The 27806-nt window shown below is 41.4% G+C and overlaps 1 protein-coding gene across 4 annotated transcripts in view; it reads right to left on the reverse strand.

Moving 5' to 3' along the window:
* Window positions 1-27806, reverse strand: part of pard3bb (par-3 family cell polarity regulator beta b) — a 188141-nt gene that overhangs the window by 99732 nt on the left and 60603 nt on the right. For all 4 annotated transcript variants that reach the window (XM_062402122.1, XM_062402121.1, XM_062402120.1 and 1 more), the window contains exons 7-14: window positions 24372-24455; window positions 23009-23134; window positions 19325-19583; window positions 18338-18446; window positions 16726-16865; window positions 16454-16582; window positions 5331-5516; window positions 3249-3407 (exon numbers count right to left, since the gene is read on the reverse strand). In XM_062402122.1, the coding sequence (XP_062258106.1) occupies window positions 3249-3407; window positions 5331-5516; window positions 16454-16582; window positions 16726-16865; window positions 18338-18446; window positions 19325-19583; window positions 23009-23134; window positions 24372-24455 (1192 nt within the window). The remainder of the gene's footprint in view (window positions 1-3248; window positions 3408-5330; window positions 5517-16453; window positions 16583-16725; window positions 16866-18337; window positions 18447-19324; window positions 19584-23008; window positions 23135-24371; window positions 24456-27806) is intronic.

The raw sequence follows: 27806 nt of genomic DNA on the forward strand, positions 1-27806 counted from the left end.
ATGATTGGAGGACTAAGTGGGGCCTGTGTAGTCCACTATTCAAACACAAATAGATGTCAAGACAGTGAATAAGGGAGAGACTCTCTAAAGACAGTGGAGGGTCAAGGTGGAAAAGGGGACCTCGTTTCCGATGGCCCCCGAGAGTTGGGACCATCTTCCACAACGATCACTTTTCTTTGTGTAACTGTGCGTTTGTGTGTCTGAGTGCGTGGCAATGACAGTCACACTGACCCCCGAGTCCTGGAGGGAAGGGCTCTCTTAGGGCCCTGTAATATTCACACAAAGCATCAGTTGCAGTGTCTCCTTTTTTCTGTATGTACTTCTTTTAGGAATTTAATTTGCATGTATTTGTCATCTGAGTGTGTCGAGAACAGTTCGTTTTCATTAACATGTATGCATATGTATGTCGTCGCGGTGGCGTGGTTCCGAGCACTTGTGTGTTTGTGTACCGAATAAGCCCCGCGCTCGCACAACAAAGAAGACATAACAGTGCTGTGTGTGTTATAAATCCTCCTTGTCATCTCCCTCTTTGAAATCCCCCCCTCCCCCTCCTCCTCCTCCTCCTCCTCCCCACCCAGCAGCCTTTCTCAAATTTCCACCCAGGACAGATCACTCTCGCCTGTTCCCTCGCTGGCTCTCCACCAACACACATCCCATTAACCAGTGCCACAGAGCCATCAGATTACTCCAGAAAACACAAACACATCTTCAGGCTACTGAGGAATGAAAACAACAGCCATCGTTTGTTTTCGTTTTTAATTATTCAAAATCAGATTGAGTTCTTTCTGACAAAGCAGTTTTATATGTGTGGGGGGGGGGGGGGGGTATGGTTTGGATAACTGCCAAATTCAAGGAGCTAGTTTTCTGTGTGTCAGCAGCACAACACACGTGTGCCACTTTCCACATCAAACACCGCAGTGTGTCATTTACACAAGGCTTTCAGCTCGCATAACTCCAGATGATAATGGTGTGTGGTTCCTTTCAGGATGCTAACACGTTAAAAGGTTCTGATAGGCAGCAGGATCACTGCTTGGTAGCACTTTGAGGTCAGACATACTTAAGGGTTTTATTATGATACACCACACTAGCCACAACACCCCCTGCCTCCCTGTCCTGCATGTACAGACAATGGGTGTTGCAATGCCCAGTGAAAGCAGCTCCTGAACAAAAAAACAATTTGTGAATAAAGTTGGAAAACTAGCTAATAAAATTCAGCAGGCTGGTGACTGTGATTAATATCAGCAATAATCATAAATGATCTACAACATCTTCTATAAAGTTGGAATCTCTGACATTGTGACGGCAGCACTGCTGATGTTCAAGAGCAGCGTCCGAACAAAACCATGAAACCTGCTGAATAAGAGCCACACTTACTTAGCCTGGCGACAAGGGGGAGGGGGGGCGTAAAAGAATGAAAAGAGCAGCTGGATAAAGTGAGAGACTGAATGAGCGCTTGCTGCAGATAAATACAGTCGCAGGTGAGTCAGAAAGGGAGCAAAGGACAAATACAAGAAAAGGAGGAGAAAGAAAAGATCACACGAAGGGAAGAATCAGCAGAGTGGTCCACTTGTGAAATGTTAAAAGCATCAATACCGAAGCCCCAGAAAAGGCTTTTAAGGTACAGTCTCTCATCTCTCTGCCTTTATCTCCCTCTTTTTTTTTTATCCTGTCCTCCACTCGTGAGACAAAGAGGAAGAACATGGATGCAACTTTGATGTTGGCAACAGCTTTAACCATCAAGGTATCAGTGGGGGAAGCCCTGAGCCCTGAAAGCTCCAGAGACACCAGTTTGTTACATGCACTTACCTAAACCTAATGTAGTCTAATACTAGGAGGCGCGTTCCGAGAGTGCATACCTCCGCCAAGGGTAATGCTCAATCTCACCATTTGTCGAAGCAGTGTTTCCCATTCATTATCTAGAATGTGGCGGCTCGCCAATGTTCTAATTTCTTCTGCCCCAGGTTCATAACGAACCACAATAATTTATTTACAATTTTAATAATAACCTAAGAGAATCAATAACTTGGGGTTTTGTTCTGCTGCTGCATTGTGTAGCTCTGTGCTCGCTTGTGTTATCGTCCATAACGTTTTTTTACTGTACACGCAGGCAGTCAGAGGTCGAAGTTGAAGCTGCAGTTGTGCACTAACCCGTAAGTGGCATGTGATGTTGTTTTGTTTTTAACGTGAGAACTTGTCTTTCATTGTTCACTTTTTTGTGTGTTTGTGCGTGTCTGTGTGTGAAAAATGTAATGTTTTCTTTTCCTGAAGCACCACGTCCACCCGCAAAATGTTGTGATCCATCAGGTAGTTTTTGCGTAAACCTGTTACAAGAAATATATACAAAAAATAATCTCCTAATGTAACAATATTTTGTCGTACTTTTTGAATTGTGTTACTAATATTTTGTCCATCCCATAGACTCTATGTATCAGTGAGGCTGGACATTCTTTATCTGAACTCACATACATTTCAACACTTTGGTGTCTGTTCCTCTTTGTGATGATCCATTTATCTGTCCAGGTGTGTGTGTGTTACATGTTGTGAGTGTACATATACACTCAGTGTGTATCAGAAGCTCTTTCACATACAGCACCATGCAACGGGCAACTCACACCGGAGCCAACAATCATTCAAGCAGCACGTTAAAGGCATCAACAGCCAACTCTGCCGTGAGGAAAAACATATTTTCTTACTATCAAAGAAAAGAGATGAAGAACACACACACACGCACACACACACACACACACACACAAAGACACAATTCTGAATAGATAGCTAAAGTGTATAAGCTCTTTTGGTGCTGCCGGTACAAGAGCAGGGAAAAGAGCAGTGAGACTTCTGCCAAGTATGTGTAGAAAGAGACAGAGGCAATGGACTGCAGGACAAATAACAATAATGCTGAAGTCATTGAGATCCAGAAGATGAGATGGCAGATACCGAGTGAGGATAAAGGAGGCGTGAATGTTTTTAGTTCGTCTAAGTGGAGTGACACAAGCGTCCGTGTGCTCTCACTCACACAGCAGGTGTCCTAACCTAGATTCTGCAATTGTTGAAAAGAAACCATGAAAGGTTCCAAGAGCCCAAGAGGACGTGTCCAAATCAACAGTCCCAAAATGTAACATGCTCAATTCAACTCATACAAGAAATCTGAAAATATTTACAAGGTAGAAACCTGATCAGTAAGTCATTTTCAAAATATCAACCAGACCATTTTTTTCCGGCCCCAAGTAAAACAAGTGTGAGTTTACCTTCAGGGTCCTCAGCACCACCAGCTGGATGGTCCCTCTGGCGTTTCCCTCCTGTGACATTGACCGGCGGAGAGTCTCCATGGCCACATGATTGGAGCGTCCCACCAGCGTCTCTCCATTCACAGCTACCATCTGGTCATTGATATGCAGACGGCCATCCTGTACACACGCCACAAACACACACCAGTGTAATTCATACATGCATGCATGCATTTCAGGAGAACTGGATTAGTGATGCACTTTGACCATGTATGGCGCCCGGGGAGCAGATGTTGGGGGAGTAAGGTGCCTTGCTCAGGGGCACTAGACAGAGAGAATCCTCTTGGATCTGTCCAAAAATCCAAGATGATTCTCCCCCTACCCCGTCTAGTGCCCCTGAGCAAGGCACCTTACGCCCCCAACATCTGCTCCCCAAGCAGTGGTCGCTCACTGCTCTGTGTGTCCTGGACCAGATGGGTCAAAAGCAGAGATTACATTTCCCTACCTGTGCCTGTGCATGTCTGTGCATGTGTTTGGGACTAATAAATGCATCTCTTCTTAATCTTAATCTTAAAAGGAAATAGTGGTCCAGCCATACGGTCACACTGGATCTTTGTTGATGGGGGTAATTGCTCTTTTTCTACAATTTACCAAGGAAGTATTGCATCTTATTTATTTGGCAGAAGACAAATATTTATTTTAGATTTTAAGCAGCCAGTATTAGAGCTATAACATGAAGTGAAAGAGCCTCAATCAAAGACTGACTGGAGAGATGTTTCTATGGAGAAAATTGACATTTCATGAAAAGGTTTGACAACTAATCCTTGCAGTATTGGGAAAAATATAATGTGTCTTTCTAAACCTTGGTGAGAGGCGGTGGTCTAGTGGCAGAAACTTGGACTATGGGCAGAGAAGGTCTCTGGTTCGTCTCTGGTTCAACTCCACGGAGTGACAACAAAAGACGAACCTGGATTGATATGTCCAAAAATCCAAGAGACTCCCTACCCTGTCTAGTGCCCCTGAGCAAGGCACCTTACTCCCCCAACATCTGCTCCCCGAGCGCCGTACATGGTCGCTCACTGCTCTGTGTGTCCTGCACCAGATGGGTCAAAAGCAGAAGTTAAATTTCCCTACCTGCATGAGTGTGCCTTTGCATGTCTGTGCATGTGTTTGGGACGAATAAATGGATCTTAATCTAATCTTAATCTTAATCTTGTAATCTTGTAACTGACCTATCATTGAATTAACCAACATGTATTGCAATTTTGTCTGTATGATTATTTAGATATTTCATATGTTATATTCTTATGTAAAATAAAGTATTTCTTTGAAAGTGTCATTTCATAACATTTAGAAGAAACACGGTGACACATCTTCCATGACTCTGTGACTCCACTCAGCTTCTACCACAGAAACAAAGACGACAGGCGGCTCTGTCTGTGTGACTCCCCTGCTGTGTTGTTTACTGTGCGATGCCTCTCCAGCAGATCAGGACAGGAAGAGATGAGACATCTTTTTCTGTCCGTCTGCGCACAGACACTAAACGCTTCACAGGTGTGCAGGCGTGTGTGTGTGTGCAGGCGTGCGTGTGTGTGTGTGTGTGTGTGTGTGTGTGTGTGCTCCTCTGATGGCATGTTTGCTTTTCTGTCTCACTGCTGTCCATGACATGTCAAGTTAGTCCTGGTGTTTAGGGGTCAAAGGTTAACAGAACATGACCAGCAGAGACAGCTGAAGTAGCCACAACAGGTCGTCTCATATACGAAGACCTGTTCTGATCTGTTCATCCATCCATCCTCCATCCATCCATTATCTGTAATGCTTTGCCTTTAAGGGTCCTAGGGGGGCTGGAGCCGATCCCAGCCTCCAGGCCTACATGGACGGGCTGCCAGTTTACCACAGGGCCAAAATAGAGAGATAAACAACCATCCATGCTCACATTCACACCTACAGGGAATTCAGAGTGTCCAATTAACCTGCATGTTTCTGGACTGTGGGAGGAAGCCAGAGAACCCAGAGGAAACCCACACAGACACAGGGAGAACATGCACAGTGTTTATTGACTTCTATCTGCTCATTTGGGTAAGATGTAGAATATTATGTCACCTTGTACGCTGCCCCTCCATGTATAATGGATTTAATGAAGATTCCCAGATCCTCTCCCGTCTCCCGGGACTTGTTTCCTTTGAGGCTGACGCCAAGCCCCGCCGAGCCGGTGTCATTTAGAGGAACCTCGAACATGAGCTGCTCCTTTCCACTCTCCCAAACAGAGCCTGGCACACGGGGCAACTCCTAGAGAGAGCGGTGGAGAAGGAGAAGGGTGAGGAGGGGAGACGGGTGAACAGGGTGAGGGAGATGGAGTTCAGCCCATTGTCCTTGGATGGAGTCCAAAAGCTAAACTAAAAGCTTTTTAATTTGAGAGAAAATATCACAAGGAGCGTTGCAGCAAAATTTCTCGGCCACAAGTTTTTTTCTGAACTAAAGAAAAAGGAAAAAAGCCATTTGTGCTTGGCTGCTTTTATATACCCATCATTTTTATTTTTCTTCCTTCCTCTCCTCTGCAATATCAATAAAGTGACCCGTGCATTTTCAAGAGGTAATTGGAGAATAGACCAAACGCAGAGAGCCAGAAGGACAAAAGCACTGAGCAGGAGGTAATACAGAGAGGAAAGAAAGATTGTGCAACAGACAGAGGAACAAGAAAAACAGACTGGCTTTATGGATAAAAAAAATGGCTGTAATAAACCCAGAAAGATGGTGGAAAAAACACCAATCAGGGAGGAGGTATTGAAATAATGACCAAGTTGGAGTTGGAGTTAGAGTTAGTTTCCAGCCAGATCAAAATGTGTGTTTGAAGCTTGTGAAAGCTCGCTGCATGTAGATTATAGTCGAGGCCTAATGACAAGTTATATATTTTTGGTTAAATACCCCTTTCCTTCCAAATACTCAATAGACTAAGATAAACTTGTGAAAGCTTAGATTTTGACCCTAGAATAAACAACATTTCTAAAATATGAAAGAGTCTTCGTATTAGATAAGGAAACTAGTCAGTTGATCAGACAGCCATCTTTGCATGAGAAATAATATAAATACAAAATTACTAATAAATGCTGTATTTGAGGCAAAGATTGTATACAAACAGATGAAACTAGTTCAAATACTGACATCAGAAAATCAAAGGATGAGTTGTGTTTGTGTTTATGACTGTGTCCCTTTTTTTTTCTGTTTCCACATCAAAAATGTATGTGGCTGCAGTGTGATACTGTGTGTTAGTGTGTTGTCTTTTGCCAGAAATTAATTATTGTTGTGTACTTGCAAATAAAAAGTCTACGTGTGTGTGTATGTGCTGCTGTCTATGTGCAGTGTGTGAGTTCAGTCTGCCTGCGTGTGTTTGCGTGGGTCAGCAGTGTCAGGTTTAGACACTGTTTGTCTGTGGGGATTGTAGGTTTAACAGCGTTAAGCTGACACAAAGTCCTCTACTCGGCAGAAAGCTGTTTTCCCCCAATGGGAAAAACCTCCCCCCATCTGACTGACTGTCCAGACCTGATAGGAAGCTCTACGACCTTGGAAAGAACTTCAAAAACCCCCAGAAGAGAAATGTTGGCTACTTTCTGTGCATAATCACGGCGAGAATGTATTACTCCGAGATTCTGTCCAAAGTAATGTCATGATTTGGCAACTTTTCAGTTTTTTCTGCTGCTGCTACATTCTTTATTTATCTGATTTAACCTCGCTGCTTTGATAACTCATGTTAATTCATTTCTTCTTTTTTTTTCTGGGACAGAACCAATGCCAGAATGAATTCAGAGTAGAGGGTGGGTGCTGTTGTGCTGCAGAAAAGTTCAAAACAGCAGTTCTCAGCTTTGGGGTCAGGACCACCCATACATGCTGTGAAATGTTTTATGAAATCTGAAGGGAAATATGCAAATCTGTGTAAAGTTGTTTTTCTGGGTGTTGAATTCAATTTGCCTGTAAAACAATGAACGAGCGCAGCCTCCAGGTTCCCTCTGATGCCTTACCAGATAAATAATCAGCCTGTGAGGACGGTGGAGCAACATTATCATCCGGTGTCAAACCTGAATGTTCTGTGGACTTTTACAAACAAAACCTCTTTAGAGTCGCTCTAAACAAACACACACACATACAAACACAGAAGAGAACAAGGGCATAAACAATTTGTAATGAAAAGTACGCTACATGGTTCTATCTGTGAGTAACACTGAAATAGCTATGTCACGAGAAACAATATCTATCAGTTCCAATGTGATGCCAAGATTCTGAAATGTCCACAGCTCTGATGTACCAAAGGTAAAATAGATGTTATAGGTACTGGAGGTGTACTTGTTTTCTCGGACTCATAAAAGCAGCATAATAAACCTACACATATTCTACTTAGATGTTTATCACGAGGGGGAAGAAGAGGTCAAGTCAACGGTAACAACAAGCACCAGCACAACTACTAAAAATGAAAGCCAAAAAATGGCTGATGGAGATGTGTTGCAAGTGGTTCCAGTGTATTCCAAGTGAAAGGAGGAAACAATAACATCTCTAAATCATAGACTGTTTACTTTGGACCATGTTGATGCTAAAGTAGCAACAGCTCTTAACATGAGCAGGCTGCTGGTTTTATTCAAAATATAAAGTGTTAAAAATAACAAGATGTCTTTTAAAATGAATATTCTTAACACGATTGGTCCATCACCTTGTTACACTATTTAAACTACTATTTGTACAATGACTACATGAAGGTGTGTTGAGACACTGTGTGTGCAGGAGCCTCTGTTGTGTAGTTTTTGCTTTGGTATTGGTACTGACTGGTACTATGACATAGTACCAGTCAGTACCAATACTGGTACTGACCAGTATTGGTACTGATCAGTACCAATACTGATCTAACATTGGAACTGATAGATATTGTTTCTCGTGACATAGCTATTTCAGTGTTACTCACAGATAGAACCATGTAGCGTACTTTTCATTACACATTCTCAAGTTGAGAATGTGTAGTTGTGTAAATGAGAATATATTGTTTTCTAAACAGAGGGAAATAGCTGTGTATTAGAAAAACACACACACACACACACACAAGAATAGAAAACATCCTTAACTCAACCCCAAAGACAAGATCAACTCCAAGCCAGAGAATAGAGATACAGGAGTGGAGATGAAGTAAAAACAATGATCATAATGTGTGAGTAATAATCATGGTGTATGTTTTATCACTCAGTTGCTATTCATTTTACAGTCATTGTGTATTTGCATGTAAGGACACCTGCTTTCAGCAACACGTTATTTTAATGAGAGCAGCTCTCAGATTCACCCTTCCATGCAGAGAGGCTGTGTGTGTGTTTGTGTGTGTTTCTGTGTGTGTGTGTGTGAGAGTGTGTGTGTGTGTGCGTGTGTGTGTAAAAAGTCCCATGCTGTGGGAATGAGTGCCCAAGGATTCATTATACAAAGCCAAACAGCGGCAGCCGCTGTGCTTAAATGCAGCAGTAGATGAAGACGCACACAGGTAAAGTACACTCAGGAACAGGAAGCTGACATTATGGGCAATGCTTCTGAATTATGAAAATAACCGTCCCATCACTGGCCTCTCACAATGGGCCCCGGTTGTCCAATCCCCCACACCCTGAGCTAATGGTCAACGTTATGCCTGTGGTGGGCGACTCACACTCCACAATGTGAGAGTGACTCAAGAGCATTTAAATCTTTGTGGGGAGAGACAAAGGGAAAAGAGAGAGGGAGAGAGGTAAGAACCACACTGTTTTTAAAGGTCAGTGTGTTTTACGGGAGAGCACTATGGTCGACCAGTGTTTTATTTTTCCTGACAGAAGGAACTGGTTTACGCCGGTGACATATTTTCCTGCAATATGGATCAATATGGAGGTAGCTGTACAAAGGGAAACAGTTCCAAATCCATATTCTCCAAAATGTTGTCGCCAGCCTGCGGGTCCTGTAAGACTTACCGCAGATGCTGGCGGCACAGGGTTCGTCTTCTGAGGCTACAAGTGGTCATGGGCGGACATGATGGGACCGCGGTGAGGGCTGGGCCGCCGTCTGTTCACGTGCCGAAGCCCACATGGTCACAAACTGCTTCTTGGCAACGGTTTGTTAAACTTTAGCTCTCGTCTTCCACACAAGGAAACAATGAAGTAAATAATGTGAACGTTCATGTGGACTCAGGCTTCATTTGAAATGTGACTGCAACTGGTGTGGCGGTGCTTGAAGGAGCAGCACCAGCAGGAATAAGGGGGCGTGTGGTCAGGTCACACAAATCAATAGAGATGGTCTCATGAAACAAGGGCTTGTACAGACCTCTACTTGTATATGTGTGATATCGAGGTGTTGGGAGGTGTTATAATGTCGACCACTCGCCCTGAATCCCCGGCTCTTCACCCACAATTTATTTCTCTGTTCTGGGTTGAGCATCTATATTATTTCCACTAAATCATACATTGCTGCTGAGATAATGAAAACCATTCTCCATCTATTTTGTCAAAGTGCAGATCTTTACAGGCTTTAAAAAAGTTAAAGACGTGAACAAAAGAGATGGGATGTGTTAATTAATGAGCTTCCGAGTTGTTGTTGGTGGATTGTGTTACCTTCAGACTGCGCATGGCCAGCTGTTTCCCACTGTTTACATCCTGTGAGCTAAATGAACCAGCTGATGACATGACGGTGGCATCAATCATCTCTTCTATCTCTCGGTTAAATGGCTAAAAAGACTATTTTCCAAACTGTCAGACTATTATTTTGAATCTCAACCATTTAATAGATTTTTCTATATATTTAATTTTTTGTTCTTCTGTTGCTATTACTCTTCACAGAGATTCTGCTGGTTCTGAGTAAGAGCGATGCCCGTGCTGTTTTATCAGTGACCTGATTCTCAGGGATTTGACCCCATGATGGACACATGTGAGTGTGATGCCCGTGCACTTCGGGCCTTGAGACGCAGCAGCCACTGTAGATGAGAGGATAATGAAGGAGCTGATAAACCTTCAATAAACAACATGGAGATGTGAGATGAGACGTTGAGCCACAGAGAGAGAGAGAGAGAGAGAGAGAGAGAGAGAGAGGGGAGAGGGAGAGGAGAGACGTGATACCCCTTCCTGCTGCTCTCCACTGGGATGATGGCAGCTCCAGCAGAGAGACCAAGCTGCCAGGGAGATTGTGTGTTTGTGTGTGTGTGTGTATGTGTGTGTTACATCTCACTGATATCACCAATGTGACCTCACAGAATCACTACAGTAGATCCCCCATCTGTTACACCCTCAGAGACCTGTGTTTGCAAGCACGCACACACACACACAAACACACACACACACACACACACACGAAAGAGAAAACAGACAACAGACTGCAAACACACACACATACACACACACACACACACACACACTGTGAAGCAGCAGCGGTGATGGATGGGGGATATTCAGAACGGAGAAACTGTTCAATAAAGTTGTTGTGTTTTGAATGTGCTCCGTCACCGGCTGACAACAGTTTACTGAGAGGAGCATCTGGCACCGAGGAGAATGTTTCCTCCGTGTAGTGGAAGGAGAAAAAAATAAAAAAATAAAACAACAACAGGAAGAGGATAGAGAGAGGATCATTCTGCAGCTCATCACAAGCTGGATGCCAAAAGCAGGGCTGCACAAATATCCTGATGGAATCACACGTAAAGCTCTCAGTCAGTCCTCTGCAGTCGTAGCCAAAGTGTGTGAGTGAATAGTGAATGGTTTGTTGTGTGGCTTCTCTGTATACTGTATGTTTATGCTTTTGTGTTTCCGGGAAGGAGGAGAGAGATGGTGAAGAATAAAATGAAACGAATCCTGCCATACCAAGGTCTGTTCTCTTCTGTTTTGTTTTTATGAATCAAATTTTGGATCTAGAGTCTGCCTCCGTAACATCGGATGATTCGAGTGTTTGCTGTTAAATTTGCAGGATTTATGAGCAGAGTTCAAAAGGTCAAAGCTTTTTTCACATGCAGCTGCAGTTAAGAGAAAGGTTTCTCTGTTCTTACCTTAAAAATAAGTTTAAGATGATTAAATAAAGTCAGTTTGTTTGTGGCATAACGAGTGTGGAAGTTGGTCTTGGTTCACAATGCAACTAACAAAAACTTAATGTGAAAGGCTTCCAGTGCTCAGAATAACAACTAACTTTCAGTAGATCAGTTATAGTTAAATGTTTTTGCACATTTATATATTCTGGTTCTAGTAATCAGCCTCCACGAATTAGCGGTTGCTGGTAATTCAGCCACATCAGACTACTCATAACACTTTAAATGTATAGAAACCAGTATGGAGAGAGCTTGATATGAAGCTTTTTACTTTATACTACTAGAAATATTTGCCATTGTTATTTAAAATGCTCAAATTTGTTCAGTTACATTTGGCTTATCTTTTCCTGTGTGTTATTGTATTTAACAAATTCAAGGCTCTCGCCAACCGAGCAGACGTATGCTTGTTCATGTGTGAAGAAAATTACTAAAGACAAAATATCGTTTTGTGTTTTCTATGTGAGAAACTGAATGACTGTGTGTGTGTGTGCGTGTTTGTGTGTATTTGTTTGTGTGGTGTGTGTATGCGTCTCTTCAAAATGCCAACACAGCAGGTGGATGTATACTTATACACAGTCGGGGAATCTGTATTAATATGGTTGTATATCACAGTGGTTGTGTGTGTGTGTTTGTGTGTCTGTGTCTGTGTGTGTATAGAGATGGTGTAATGTCTTTGTTCTACAGCGGGCGCACACTTTAGCAGACAACACCAGATGGTGGACTAAAATGAGACGACGGAAGAGGGGGAGGAGGAGACAAGATCCTTCCATCATTTCATCATCATCCTTCTTCTGTTTCCTCTCCGTAAACACAAACAAGCTGGCACGAGCCCTCACATCCAACCTCTAACAAACATACACATATCACTGTTTAAAGTCTTATAAAACGTGGTTTAAAAAGTATTGGGACAGTAAATAAGGTTTGTATAAATCCACGATATTAAACTCATTAAAACATCTTGAGAAATTATGATCATTTCATTGATCTTTCCAATCTGCATTGTGTATCCTGACGGTACTTACAGGAAAAACGCCTTTTTCTACTTTTGGAGGTCGTACAAAGTTTTTGTCCTTCTCGGAAACCTCTTTCAGTTTTTCACTAATGATGCAAAAAGTTGTCCTTAGCTAAGACTAACAAAGAGAGATCGTATAGGGTAGCATGACAAATGTATAAAAATAAAATTGGCTGCCTTTAATGGCAGTGAAAAGGCTCTGAAACGTCTTGTAAAGATTTGAATTTCAAAGTTACATCTTATTACACGTTATTGTGAATTTTGGCTCGTAAGGGACGTCAATGTCTTTAAATAAAACAAGAAGTGTGAGAGAAAAAGTGAGTGATGTTATAAATGGTAAACAAACCTCCACCACGGCCGAGTCGATTTGCTGCCAAACATGAAAACACTTTCTATAAGGGTAAGAAAACAATCCTGAGACATTTCCTCCTTTTGATTGTGACCGAGTTTCTGCTCCGAGTGATGAACTTTGAGTGTGGGGGGGGTCACTCGACGAGGGAAGGTGACAGTCAGTTATTAAATGGCCGACCTCTGCAGCAGCAAGAGGTCTGCAACAAGATTGGCAGAGTTGTTTAGAGGTTTTGTGTGAATGTTGTTGATATGAAACAGAAACTGTAAAAACCTGGAAAACATTACAGCTACAAGTCATGAAAAGGTTGATGCTAGAATGTGAGGCGTGAAAATACAAACATGGTGGGAATCTCTTCTTCTGTGCACCTGTTGTGAACAGACTTTATTTGCATTGTCAGCAAAGCCATTGTGATTTGCAAAAAATGTTTTATCATGTTTGACCGCAGAGGATTAAAAAAAATAAATAAAAACAGCTACAAAATGTAAGCTTCACCATATTAGTTGAGTTTAAAAGTCTCTATCCTTTGAAATAATGCACAGCTGTCAAATGAGTCGGCCGACCAGTCCAGTTTGATCCTGAATACTTTGTATTATTGAAATTGTGTCTATTCATTTTTGAGTAAATGTGGTATAAAAGTTTGAATATGTTAAAGGCAGATTTAGATAACATGCTCCCAAAACATGTTTTGTGAGGTTCCTGGGACCATTAATTCCATATTTGAAAGGTAACTCTCAAGGTTTTCTCAAGATAAAGTGGTAAATAGGTTTTTTATGAGCTTAAAGTGACCTTGACCTTTTTCTTTTGACACCAAAATCTAATCTTACTAAATCTGATTAAATTATCTCACTGCATTCTTGAGATATCTCGTTCATCAGAATGGGACGGACAGACGGACAAAGATCCTAAAAACACAATCATGCCACTGGCTGTCCCGAGCAGTTTTCTGATCTTATGGGTAAGACTACGTAGTTTTTTTCAACAAATACAAAATGTTTTAAGTTAGGGAAAGATAGTGCCGGAGGTTAGAAAAACACAATATACTCTGTGTGTCTAATATCACACGCCGACCTCCTGCCTACGAGCTTGTGGGTTTTATAATGAAATCCATCTCTGCCATTGTGAGAGAGAACCACAGGACTGCACTTGCCCAGAGAATAAAAAAAAATGCAATATCTACCGTATGTGTAATAAACTTTTCTGATCAGTCAAATGTCCTATTTGTCCCCCAGAATTCTCAAAGAAATCAGATGTAGATCCTTCTCATGCAAAGCCCCCTGTGGTGGGAATAATCATGCTCTTTCTACTAATCATCATCATGATGTGATCTTTATTGTCTCATGTTAAAACAACCTGTCTGGGCTTTTAATTGACCTTTAATGTACTTTATTGTGTAATGTATTCATTTAATTGTTTTGTTGTTGTTGTCCAGTAGCTGAGGTATTGTGTGTGTGTGGCAGAGAGTGAGTGGGCAGCCAGTGATTTTATTGTGTGTAATGCTGTTGGCTACATATTTGCATGTGCTCTTAATTTTGTATTTGAGAAAAGACATCTCGATAAATAAAATGAAATCTTCTGTTTTCCCTTCTTTCGCACGTTATATTCATACCACGAAAAAAAGTAGACACAGCTTTAATATGCAACTATACGACTGAAGAGAGAAGAGAAATAAGGAAAATACCTTTTGGTTTCAACACTCACCACTAAAACAGCTGCTAATGATGACTAGCACTGCCCCAAAATACCCCCTCCCACTCTCCCTCTCTCTCTCTCTCCCTCCCTCACTGTACCACACCGCATGTTAAATCTCAGAGCTTCACTGTACAGAGCTGTTCTTGCATTTGCTCCTGAAAACTCTTGAGCAAATACCATCACATGTGAGTTCCAGTTGGGAGAACTGTCTGTCAGGAAGAGAGGTCGAGGGCGAGAGAGACCAACCCAGAGAGAGGAGAGACAGGAAAAGTTTTTGTCGACTGTACAGAAAGAACACAAACTCTCTCCTACACACACACACACGGAGAAACACAACGGGGTCACTCGAGACATCCAGTTCAAGCAGAAGTGATTTACCAGTTCTCGTCTTGCTATGAACAAGCGAGTGCGACTGAGTAAGTATGTGTATGAACAATACTGGAACAATCAGAGGTCAGATTCCTGTCAGTGATGATTTGGTTAAGTATGTGTCCATGTCCGTGCAGAGCGGCCTAAGGTTTACCAGCTGTATTGAAGCTATACATCCCCAGCAGAATATTGTGCAGCTAAGACAAGTAAATGAATATTGTTTGGGAGCTACCAACAGACTCCAGGGAGATTTGTTCACGGTCTGAAAGCAAACGGGCCAAAACATTTCTTGACTATGGAAATCTTTCAAAATCCTTCAGTCTTTCAAATGTGATGATACGAAAATAAGAGAGGTACCTCTTACTCTGCATAACAATCTGCTGTTTCTTTGGCCACAGTTCATCTGAGAGTCAGAAACTATCCTGAACCGAGAAAGCTTTCTAGAATTGATTAAACAACAGTGGAAGAAAACAAGTAGAAGTACTGCTGAAGTGGTTTTGTGGGGCCACACGTGACATCCTCGGTCATTACGGCACGACCGGGTGCCATGGAGTTCAGCCATGCGTGCTTTGAGAAGCTCTGGACAAGACACGACAATCCAAATGATCATAAATGTTAACATATGTACAAAATCCAGCACATTACTCCCTTTCCTGTCCGCAAGAAACTGAATTTCCGATGGGGCTCAAGGTCGCATGCATGCAATCGGTGAGAGTGTGTGTGTCTGTGAGTGTGTGTGTGTGTCTAAAACTTCCTGGCAGCCGTTGAGGAAACATCAGTCGATAAGAGCGAACAGAGACAAAGAGGGAAAAGAGACACAAAAGGCAGAATTAGAGGAAAAAAGATATAGTGAGAGACGGAAAAACATCAAACAAAGACAAAAGACGTAAATTTGATCGAATGAAAAATGACCAGTCTCGTAATCTGAACCTATTGTTATTCCCTTTGTGCTCCAGTGAATGTGTTTACAAGTGACACTCAGAGTTCTAGGTAAAATTTAAAGTCATCGACAAAAGAGCTGATATGATTGAAAATTACCTCTGAGAAGAAACACTCTAAAGAAAAAGGGGGAGTTGTCTAAAGAGCTACGACTAGAGGGCGAGAAAATACAAACAGGAAAGTCAGCTACTGCAAACAGCAGCAGGTTATGAGACTGTCAGGAGGATACCGCGAGGAAGGGGAAAAACGTATTTTTGTCTAAAACCTACAGAGGTGTAATTCACATCAGTGCATGCAGAGTGGTTGAGGTTTAAGGAAAAAGCACGGAAAAGATAGAACCAGGGTGAATAAAAGAAGAGTTTATTGAATTGAAACAGTGTTGAAATTCAGCAATGAGGCAGCGGCAGAACAGCACAAGATATATGATATCTTTACAATATGTTCACTTGATTCAATCAGAATGGAGTCCTCTAAAACACTGTAGTAGATTATAATTTGTTTTTAAGTGATGTTATTATTGTACAGGGAAGTGTATGATCTTTCACATAATTCAGAAAAACCCTCTATGAAGTCTGAGGTAAATGTGTTTGAACATCAGACTTCCTATAGGCTGCTGAGCCGAGCATCATCAAGGCAAGCCTGTTGATTGGACCAGAAATTGTAAAATTAGCGGGAGGTGAAATGTCCAGCGGAAAATCTATGGTGGCTGACCGTCTCTTCTCAGTTTTCCATATAACAAGTCACTGACTCACCACTAAACCAGAAGGTCTCTCTTCATTGGCTGAAAACACTGCATTGTGATTGGTTCTTACCATCTCTCTGGGCAGGAACATCTCCTCCGGCCGCAGGACCATCAGGCACACACTCTCTCCCTGCCGCGTGCCGCGTAGCATACACACCAACTCCTCCTGGCCCACGCCTGTAATATCCACACCGTTGACCTACACACACACAGAGACACACACACACACACACATTTCAGCATATTTGTAATGTTCCATACAGTGCCTGGTATCTTTTATATGTCCAAAGTATTTAAAATTTGGATGTGAGTGATGTTGAAAGACGTCATCCAGGCCGGTACCTCAAGTATGCGGTCTCCAGACTGCAGGCGTCCGTCTTTGACAGCGGCTCCACGTGTCAAAATGTTCTTAACCAGAATTGGACCAGGACCATGAACAGAGGAGTCTCTGGTTACGACAGTAAAGCCGAGACCTTCGGAACCTAGACACACACAGACACACACAGACAAACACAAGTATGAGGGAAGGTAAATTGAGAGATGATGAACAATGTGCACAACACACCAAGGTCAATATCAAAACACAAAATACTGTATGTGTATCGCTGCTCACTGCTTGTCGCTATATTTATCTTTCAGCTACTTTGAGAGTAAAAATCAATCCATTCTCTCTCTCTCTCTCTCTCTCTCTCTCTCTCTCTCTCTCTCTCTCTCTCTCGCTCTCACACACACCAACACACATGCACACACATACACACCGTAAACTACGTTTGAAAATTTAAATTGTGGTGTCGACTCAGTTCCTGACTATATTCTTCTTATATCATTTAAAGTCCAAAGAGGTGTGTGTGTGTGTGTGTGTGTGTGTGTGTGTGTGCTTGGTGTGTGTGTGTGTGGTTTTTAAACCCTTTAGCCATAGCTGCTGCTACAATATCTGCAGGTGTGAAGGTTTTTAAAAATGGGTTCAAGTGCAGGGCAGAGAGGAGGACAAGAAAACGAGGGAGCGACGAGGAAAAAGTAAAAGAGGAATGAGTGCAACACAGTGGAAAAGAGGAGTGAATGTTCTGGAAAGAGAAGCGATGAAGATTAAAATAGTAATCAGTGAAAAAAAGGTCTACATAATGTGTATGGAGGCATTCACAGACATGCACACGTGTACAAAAAGGCCACACACAGAGAGCGAGAGACCGGTTGTGTGTTTTATAGACCTCATTTAATCTGGTCTCTTTAGCAGAGCCAAGTCAGCAGTTTGGTCCAGTATGAATTCATATCAGCAGAAATGAACAGATCAATAAAGACTTAATAGACCCTGAAGAGAGGGAATCAGGAAGATGGAGAGAGGGAGGATGAGAGGAAGGAGAGTCAGCCAGAGAACAGGGAGAGGGAGATTTATAGAAATAAGCACAATGCCGGGCCGAACAGCGAGAGACATAAAGCGGGTCTATTATACACAGTCAATGTATAATGAAAGGAAACAAAGAGAGGGAATAATGGAAATTCAGAAAATGACAGAATTAATCTGAAAGGGGAAAAAAAACGATGTAATTGGAACAAATAGAGTATAGAGATAAAAAGAACAGATGTGACTCTATAAACTTTCTCTGGCTCAACCTGAAGCTGTAAAACTAAAGAGCACACACTTTACTCATTTCTGACATCCTACTCTCAACTGGTGTGGCTACAGAAAGTCGGCATTTGCACAGATACTAAAATATGTGTCTTTCTTTTGAAAGTAACTGAACTTTTGTTCAGTTACTTTTGTAGATAACAAAGAGAAGTTCCTGCATACACACACCTCTAGGTTACACAGAAGGTATGTTGGTACAAACGTGTGGGTAAAAGACAGTGGGTATGATTTCAGTCTTGTTATCTAGGAGGTCTAATTGTAAAAAAATTTAGATAAATTAATTAGGAGAACTACATTAAAAGATCTGTTAATCAAGGTCTTCCTAACCTTTCTTTAAGTCAATCCTCAATCTTCGTCCTCCTCTCTTATTGGCCACCAAGCTGGAGAGGGCAGGACTTTTCTTAAGAAGGGGGCTCTCGCTCCTCCCTTTGGGGGTCTAGGGTGGAACAAATACATCATTCAAGTACATTTTGCAAAAAAGTAAAATGCATTAACACACATATACACACAAAAAAAACAAATGTATGTACAGTATATTTTTGATTTTATATAATTTGTATTCTATTTTGTCATTGAAGGCATTGTGGGAGATTGGTGATCAAAAATGTATTAATATTGAACTGTGTTAAAAAAAAATCCAATTACAATGATTAAAAGTGAAAAGGAAGTATAACATAAATTAAATTCAATGTAGTGTATATGGAAGCACCACACACCAACAAATAATGTGGAGCCCAGACGGATGTTTAAGAATCAGAGCTCCAACATCTGCATTGGAAATAAAAAGTCACAGAGAAACCTGCTTCTTTCAAATAAAACAAGAGGATAATTAACAGTTGCTAAGTAACTGTCGCCTCCTTGCCAGCTGTTTCTCAAATGTCAGCCGCGTGTCACCATGGTGATGCTGACGCCACGATTACATGTGTTTAAATGAGAACGACTTTACGGCTCGAGCTAAACGATTTGAATCAGTTGATGGGACAAAAGATGAGGAGGGATTCACAGTGGTTCCACAGATGTAACATCCTGATAGAGTACATGTGTCATAGATCAAGTACAAATACATGCACTCTTATATAGATCCTCAAGTACAGGGTGTATAAAAAGTGGAGGGGAGATATTCTGGACCCAAAATTCTAAATAATGACATTTGGCTTTTAAATTGCTTCAAATTTCAGATGAATAATCTAAATATTTTGTAAGGAGGAATGTTTGATGCAGCATTTAGCACAGAAGACATAAAGGTAGAATTTATAAAAAAGTTTTTTGTTGCAAATACATGGGAGAGTGAATTCACACCGTAGAGCAACTTACACCGACAGCAGGGTCCGGAGGAGCAGCTTCCTCTGCCAGTCGCATGGCTGGACTCTCAGGCGGCTTAAACACAGGTTTGGCTTTGATGGGTGGGGGCGGCGCTTTGGTCTTGGGGATTCTGGGGCTGTGATCAGGACCGGCGCTGTTGCCAAACAGCTGACCAATCAGACTCTTTTCAAAACGTTCCCTGTTGGAGGAGGGAACTACTTCCAGGCGGACGACTTGGGAACGCATCGCCTGGCGGAAGACTTCCTGGGCCCTGGGAGGGTGAGGTGTCAGCGGGATGAAGAGATAAAGAGAGAGAGAGAGAGAGAGAGAAAGGATAGAATCAAGTTGGTGTAGTTTTAAGCAGGGTATGTGTACTCCATACTCATTTACCGCTTATACTAATCATGGCATAAATCACGTTCACAAACTATGCGCACAAAGTACATAGTTATCAATCTCTGACAAGCTAAGTCATTACCAATGCATCTATATCTCTATTAAGAAAAAATCATAATTAAAGATAATGCTATACATCAGATTGCAGATGACAAATTAAAAGAGTTCCAGTTAATTGCTAATGATTATAAATGGGGCTGATCAATTTTCCAAAATTGCATTAGACCACAGCATAGTGTAGGTTCATGTTTTATGTCTTTACTGAACTGATTCTAAATGATTGTCATTTCTAAAACAGATGGGTACGACTAACAATTGTTTCTTCTTTATTGGCAGTTGATTGTTTTCAATAAATCAACTACAACAATTTTCAAGAGTCTTAAATGTCAAAAGTAATGAAAAATGATCATCAGAAGTTCTCAGGACTTATGTTGCTGACTCAAATGTGCTACTTTTTTAAAGCAGTTAAAATCCCATTAGCAGTTGAATGAAATAATACATGTGTTTGGGAGGAAAGAAGCCACAGACTTCTCCCTCTGACCCACGTTCACCTCAAACTGTGGCTTGTTTGTGATGTTTAATTTGTTGTCTGGCTAAATTAAGGTTTTGTTACGCTGAGTTCACACCACATGATGTTTAGCCCCTTTTTCCAGTCACAGTGGAGTTTTGGAAGTCGCATACAAATGTCCCAGATCGGAGTCAAACAGGCTTTTTATCATGAACCCGTCACAGACTCCAACTAGATATCTAGCAGGCTCAATATTTAGTCTGTGATAACTACAGCCTATCAGAGCGCAGGAGGGGGTATCGGTCTATGTAGTGGTGGGGTGACCTATCATATTTCACAGGCTAAACTCTACCTCATAATCATCAAAACAGGATTATAGATTGTGTATCGTTATTTATTCCTTTTCGTTTGTATGTCATTTTCCAATTGTCACTGATGTTGGTGGCCCTTTGCTTTTGTATCTGATTTTATCTTCACTGAGTTCTGGAGACGCCAGAACCAGAAAGACAACACAGAGCCATGACACCTGTGCAGCCGGCCATTTTAGTCCTGTGATCTATAAAAAAGATAATTTCGCAGACAATTAGTTTATATAAGATTATGCTAAGTAAGTTAGAGGGACCATTGTGTCAGGAGGGACGGGCACAAACCATCATTCACCCCAGATAACCGACAGAGAAAATCCAGTTTGTTTAAATTCTATTGGATTACACCCCTATTGTTTCCCGCCTAGCTTATTATTACATGTAATGATCATAATGTTTCCGTAACTAGAGACTATGTTTAGAAAGTCGTGCATGAAGGACAGATTCATTTTAATAGATTAGAAATTCAATGATAATACTTGACTACGTTTGATATTAATACAAGAAGACGACTCATGGACCTAAATCTGATAAAATGGCATTGTGGGAAAGTTCCTGTCTGAATCATCCGAGGAAACCTACTTTGCACAAAGTATATGTATTATAAAAAATATTCAGTGTTCATTAAGTATAACAAATTAACGTTTTATAAATGTACTGAGCAACATGCATGTTAGCATATGAATATATATATAAACATAAATACATAGAAGAGCTAATTTCCCCCAAAAATTGATTCTAAGATTTAGACTTAACAATTCTAAAAAACACATTTCAGTTTTTTAGATGTTGGATCTTTGTTTTTTGCAGTTGAAAATGCAAATTTCAGGGAGAGGGAAGAGTTTAGCTCAGCACATAAAAACAATTGTAAGTATTACTGGCCCTGTTTGGGTGTGAACCAGATTGTTATCATGATGAAAAGAAACAGAAATGGTTTAAAAGGCGCTAGACGGATTTTTAAACATTATCATCATTTGTGAATGATAAACACAATATCAATAATTAATTTAAACATTTTCGAATTGTCCTGTTTTTCCTCTCCAGGATATCGTGACAACAGTAGCATTAAGTAAGATTGATGTGTTTGAGGAGGGGTGTTCATCTCTACTTGATTCTTCTCAGACAGGATTTGCATATTGAAACTGTTTAGACACACTAAGCAGTCTAAGCAAGCACTTGTGTCACACCTTGCTGAATGACACTGCAAGTGATTGTAATTGTGTTGAGACCACAATACAGAACAATGAAACCAGATCTGAGAGCGGAGTGTGTTGATGTATGTGCACTGGGACCATTGTGCACCAATGATATCATTACTGTTTCTTGCTGGACGACACGTGCAAGCACATTTGTGTTAAAGAAAATGATTGTCAATACAGCTGCCAAGTGGGACAATAGCAAAAGGATGTGTGTCTGTGGGTGTGTGTGTGTGTGTGTGAGTGTACTGGTGTTTGTAAAAGCGTAAAGATACACCAGTTATTGAACAATAGGTGCAGCCCCCTCCGGTGATAATCCCTTTACCTACAGTAGAACATAAAAAAACTCACATATAATCTCATTACCACACTGAATACTGGACAAGGACTGTTGTTTGGGACTATATAGAATTTGTAATGTGTGGTAATCATTATAACATCCACATCAGTACATGTAATTTGCTGCACTACTTTCCACAAGTGTGTCCTTTGTCATTTTAATGCTCCGCAATCATAATCCATTCTAAAATTCTCTTATCTTAATATACGTTGTTTCAGGTGCTTCAATGCAACAGTGAGCGAACTGCAGTGAGAAACACAACGTTCTCCTACAAAGCTTCAACACATCTTTCCTTTGAGGCATGAGATTTAACACACAGATGCACAAAGACCAGCGCTAACAGACAAACAATCACTTTGGGAGCTATGCTCTCCAAACATCTGCCAAGTGTGTTTTCTGACATTCTCTGTGATGGCAATACAAACTGTGATGTGGGCCCTCTGACAATGGAACGGTGCAGCATCAACTACACAGAGAATGAAACCAAAGCAGGGAAGAGGAAGTAGAAAGCCGGCTGCACCTGTTGCCAACAGGTGTTTGGCAGAAAAACTGAGAAAAAAATGTTGTTACTCACCCTTTTCAATAAATATCATCGATATTGGCTTCACTTTTGAGGACCCGTCATGTTGTCCATCTTTATAGAAAGTCTACGCACTATAATCACAGTGCTGCTTTTCTAACTCTCTGCTCTATAATACTAGTTTTCTTAGATATAAAAAATGTAAGACTTCCAGTTCTAGGTTGTAATATGAAACATTAGAAATACTGTATAGACAGCCGTATTTATTTTATTCTCTAATATCCCAGGGATGTGGTTTTGCAGCTACTGAACTCATCAAAGAGGAGTAGGTTAAACTCCCTGGCAGAGCCCAGACAAGCTGTTGCACTCACTGGCTAAACGTCTTGTCCATGAGGCTGGTGTTGTTGATCTTGACGATGCACTCGTCCTCTTGGAACAAGCCCTCCTTCCTGGAGCGGCTCTCCTCCTCCACTCCACGGATGAACAGACCCAGAGACCTGCCAGAACAAGGAGAGAAAACGACCTTACAAGCTGGATCAAATGTTGAGCGCGTTCCCATTGCTTCTACAGCTGCTTATTCATCCCTGAAAGCACATGCTTTCTTAAAAATGACTTCTGACTGTGTGTGTGCCAGAAGACTGATTATCCATATGGTTTATTCAGAGAGAGCAATGCCAGGTACAACTCCTAACTGTCAGTCACTGTCCTGGCTCAGATTCTTATTGGTGCTCATATGATCCACAGTTACTGATAAAGCACAGTGTGCGAGCAGAGTGGCTACAGTTAAATTTAGACAGGTAGGTCTCAGAAATGGACCCACACAGTCAAACAGACAAAATAAAAATGCAAGCAGACATGTTTAAAATGTGACGGACAGGTGGGGGAAAGACATCTACTGCACATGTACAGAGAGGCAGTAAGGTGGTAGGAGGATAGCCTGAAAAACAAGTCCAGTATCCTTTGTCCATAACTTCTACCGTTTCCTCGCCAAAGCAGAAATGATGACAGTGACAACAAAAGAGTCCAGCTCCACAAGGATGAATGTAGGTGAAAAGGTGAAAGAGATTATGGTATATGGTGGAAAGAGATGTAGGAGGGGTTCAGGAAAGAGGGAGGACAGGACACAGGGAAAAAAAATTGGAAAAGAGAGGAAAAGGGGAAGAGAAGAGAGAGAGCAAGACTTGGAGAGAGAGAGAGAGAGAGAGGAATTTAAGGAGGAGACTGGCGGGGTCAGGTGAGTCATGAGAACAGACATAAAAATTCATCCTGCTTTCCTTTAGGAAATCCCCCATCCATCCACTGGGTAACACACCCAATAAAAGCCCTGCATAGCTGGGCAATTTTCTTTCCCATTGTGTCTATGTGTGTGTGTGTGTGTCAGTGTGTGTGAGTGTGCGTGTGCGAGCGGGGGGGAGATCGTGCATGAGTGGTTGCCATATATATGTGCTGCAGTGCAGGAACCAGAATGCCTTTTCTATTGCAAAATAGGATTATGGGAATATAACTCTGGGATATTATGTAGCTGGTAAACAGACAAGGTTTTCTCAGGTGACAGGGCAGATTGAGGACTGAGTGTAGTTTAGTATATATGTGTTTGTGTAGTATAACCTATGTGACTGAGTATATTCCACATCCTACAAAGCAAAATAATTAAATGTAACATATATTTATCTTATAGTTAAAATAGTTTAACCTTGTGTGAGTGATTTTGATGTTTCTGTGTACACAACTCACCGTCCACTGAGGGATGAGCAGTAAGGAACCACATGGATGCCCAAGGGACTGTCCTCTCCCAGGATCTCCACTATTCTGGTCAGGCTACAGAAACACAAACACAAACACAAACACACACACACACCAGAAATATCGAGTCAGTCGAAACAAAAACAATTTGAGATCTAATATTAGTATAATCAAATATCATGTCTGTCACACTACTGACTAAGAGTAACCAGTTAAATAAATACAATGTTGGACATGTGAATTGATAATAGAAATATATCCAGTATACACCTTTATATAATGTTTAAAATGTCTAATACAGGATTAAGACATTCAAAGAGAGAGAAAAGCGAGTCCATACACTGTTTGGTTTCAACCCTTTGATACATGTCTCTCTCCTTATTTCACATTTTCCCTGTTGGATCAATAAAACCCTAAAAGTTCCCTCAAATATCTTGAAAAAACAAGTGAAACTTTATTTTAGTAACCCTTTAGGTATTTCCATGTCCTACAGGGACCATCCAACCACTGTCAATAATAATGTGTGCTCTTAGAGATACTCTACAGAACGATCAACTATTCAGGGACAAATCCGTGACATATTTTCCCAGAGAACACAGAAGAAAAGCTTGTGATGCAAAAACAGGTGATTAATTCTTCATAGTTCACACATGCACACAATAAAAAACATGACAGAGACAAAGATGGGGAAAACGAAAGGTTCAGACAAGAAGGTCTAATCACAGAGTACAGAGAAGAGCGTCTGGTGTCACACAAATACAAACAACTGATACAAAACGTTAATTAAAATATGTCTCCTGAGTTTATTTTTGAAAAATGCTATCCTTAATTGATGTAGTATTTCCATGGACACACTCATTGTGCTAAAAATATATTTTGTAAAGGATTTAATCCATGTCTGTGAACCCGGCCCTTAGAGAAGGGAATGCAAACACTATTCAAAGTCCACACCACTACAGACTGCTTTCTGTGTGTGTGTGAATCAAAACTTTTTGTGCCATTCATCTCTATGGGTTTCTTCCTCTCTTTGAATCTCTCAAAGTGAGAGTCTGCTTTGCATTCTGTCTGTGTTTTAATGTGTGTCTTTGTTTGTTTGATTAGTTTATCTATCAGAGCACAGCCATTAATCCTCCCATGACCTTCTCTCTGCTCCCTCTGTGTGTGTGTGTTTTCTAAGTGAGTTTGTCTGAACTTAGTTTTGTGCTCTTTAGTTCTACTCTCTCTCTCTCTCTCTCTCTCTCTCTCTCTCTCTCTCTCTCTCTCTCTCTCTCTCTCTCTCTCTCTCTCTCTCTCTCTCTCTCTCTCTCTCTCTCTCTCTCTCTCTCTCTCTCTCTCTCTCTCTCTCTCTCTCTCTCTCTCTCTCTCTCTCTCTCTCTCTCTCTCTCTCTCTCTCTCTCTCTCTCTCTCTCTCTCTCTCTCTCTCTCTCTCTCTCTCTCTCTCTCTCTCTCTCTCTGCGGTGTTGTCTCCCCTCCGCTCTCTGCAGACCATCTATCCCTGAACATCCATGAACTGATAGCAGTGAAGATGGTGATAAACTCCGGAGAGGGTGGTTGATGATGGTGGGTGGTAACAGGGGAGAGATGCAAAGTGCAAAAACAACTTCTCCCTCTCTCTTTGTCACTGTCGCTCTTTCCCCACCACAAACACACACATAAAAGCTGATGCCGCCTCATCGGTATTGAGCACATTTGAGTTAATCTACAAGGTAGGAAACAAGGGAGCGCGGCAGAGGAGAAGGCAAGGACAGAGGGAAGAGGAATGGAGGAGGGAGACTGAAGGGGAAGGGGACGATACCGATAGAGAGGGAGGGAAAAATATAGAAAAGAATGGAATCATTGGGGACATTAAAGATGGCGATAAATGAGATATGCTTGAGACTAAGCCACCTGCCTGTACCTTAGCCAGACTGACCACCTGGGACAAATCCTCATAGGTTGCTGCATCTATGGGCTGGTAGACCATCATCCACTGACTCTGTGACTGGGGTCAACAACCGCTCAGCCAAGTTTCAACCTCAAGTTGCGCTTACGTAAGCTTGAATAAATCTAACCTCAGTACAGGACAACTGTTGCCAAACCTCCAAGGGTTGGGAAATAATGTTTTATTTTCATTTAGGAGTTGGTTACCAGTTCTGGCACATATGCCTGAACTACTCCCATGTTTTTCACTTGCCATTGTCTAGCATAGAGTAGCTAGCTCGTTTGCACAATCATTGGTCTGTGATTAGTAAACCAGACAAAGATATAAAGAGAAAACAAACCTCCAAATAAATGTGAGAAAAACAAGTTACTCCTCTGTGGCTCTGGATAAAAGTTGCATCAATGGACTTAAAGATCAAAGGATACAGTCACACTCATTTCGACAATATATACCCATAATCAAGGATATTAATTAATGTCCCATGTGGTCTAGCGGTTAGGACTACATGTAGTCATGGACTACACAACCACTGGAGCGAGGATGTTGTCAAATGTTGGATCCTCTGATTGTACCATTTGTACTCATTTGTCAAATTAGTCATTACCTGATTGCCTTAATGTGCTGGATGTGGGCACCCTTGACACTCTGGCTCTTAAAGTTCACTGTTGTAGCTTCTTCTAGTTGAAACTTATAGACAAGGTAAAGGCCTATCTCCGTCCTAAAGATCTAGAGAGGGTGATTCACGTCTTCTTAAGATCTCGACTTGATTACTGTAATTCTTTGTATGTGGGCTTAGACCATTCAACGCCTGCAGCTGATCCAAAATGCTTATTACACCTGTGTTGCACTCGCTCGAATGGCTTCCTGTTTATTACAGATTCAATTTTAAAATGTGATTGCTCACTTTTAAATCTCTTAATGGACTGGCACCACGTTACCTAGCTGAACGTCTTCATGTTCACACTCCGGTTATAGAGCTGAGGTCCAGTGAGTCTCTTTTGAATATCTTTAGCAAAATTTGATCTGAATCCAATATATCTTTTCATGTATACTAGCAGTATATCTACTTGAGAACTACTTGAGATTACTGAAGGCTCTGATGTAATGATTACACACCTCAGGGGATAAGCACAGTCAATAGGCTTCATTCTCTGGAGATCTTGGACAAGTCATCAAACATGTGTTGACATTTTTCATTCTACATCAAGACGGTTGGCTCACCAAATGCCATCTGCAGATCAACACTGCTGGTGTGGCAATAATTTGCAGAGTGTAAGTGTAAAGAGAAAAGGGGCCAAAAACAAACAGAGTGGGGCAGAAAATGGAAGAAAAAGGGAAGAAAGCAGAGCGGGGGGAAAAGGTGTGGAGGAGAGAGAGAGAACTGGAGGCAAGAAAGTGAACTGAAGGGAGGAGGAGGCTCAGACTTAATTAGACTGGGCTAATGAATGAAAAGCATTAATATGAGAGGAAAAATAACAACAACCCCTCCCTCTATGCCTTTCTAA

Source organism: Platichthys flesus, chromosome 13 (genome assembly GCF_949316205.1).
Source record: "Platichthys flesus chromosome 13, fPlaFle2.1, whole genome shotgun sequence".
Taxonomy (NCBI): Eukaryota; Metazoa; Chordata; class Actinopteri; order Pleuronectiformes; family Pleuronectidae; genus Platichthys; species Platichthys flesus.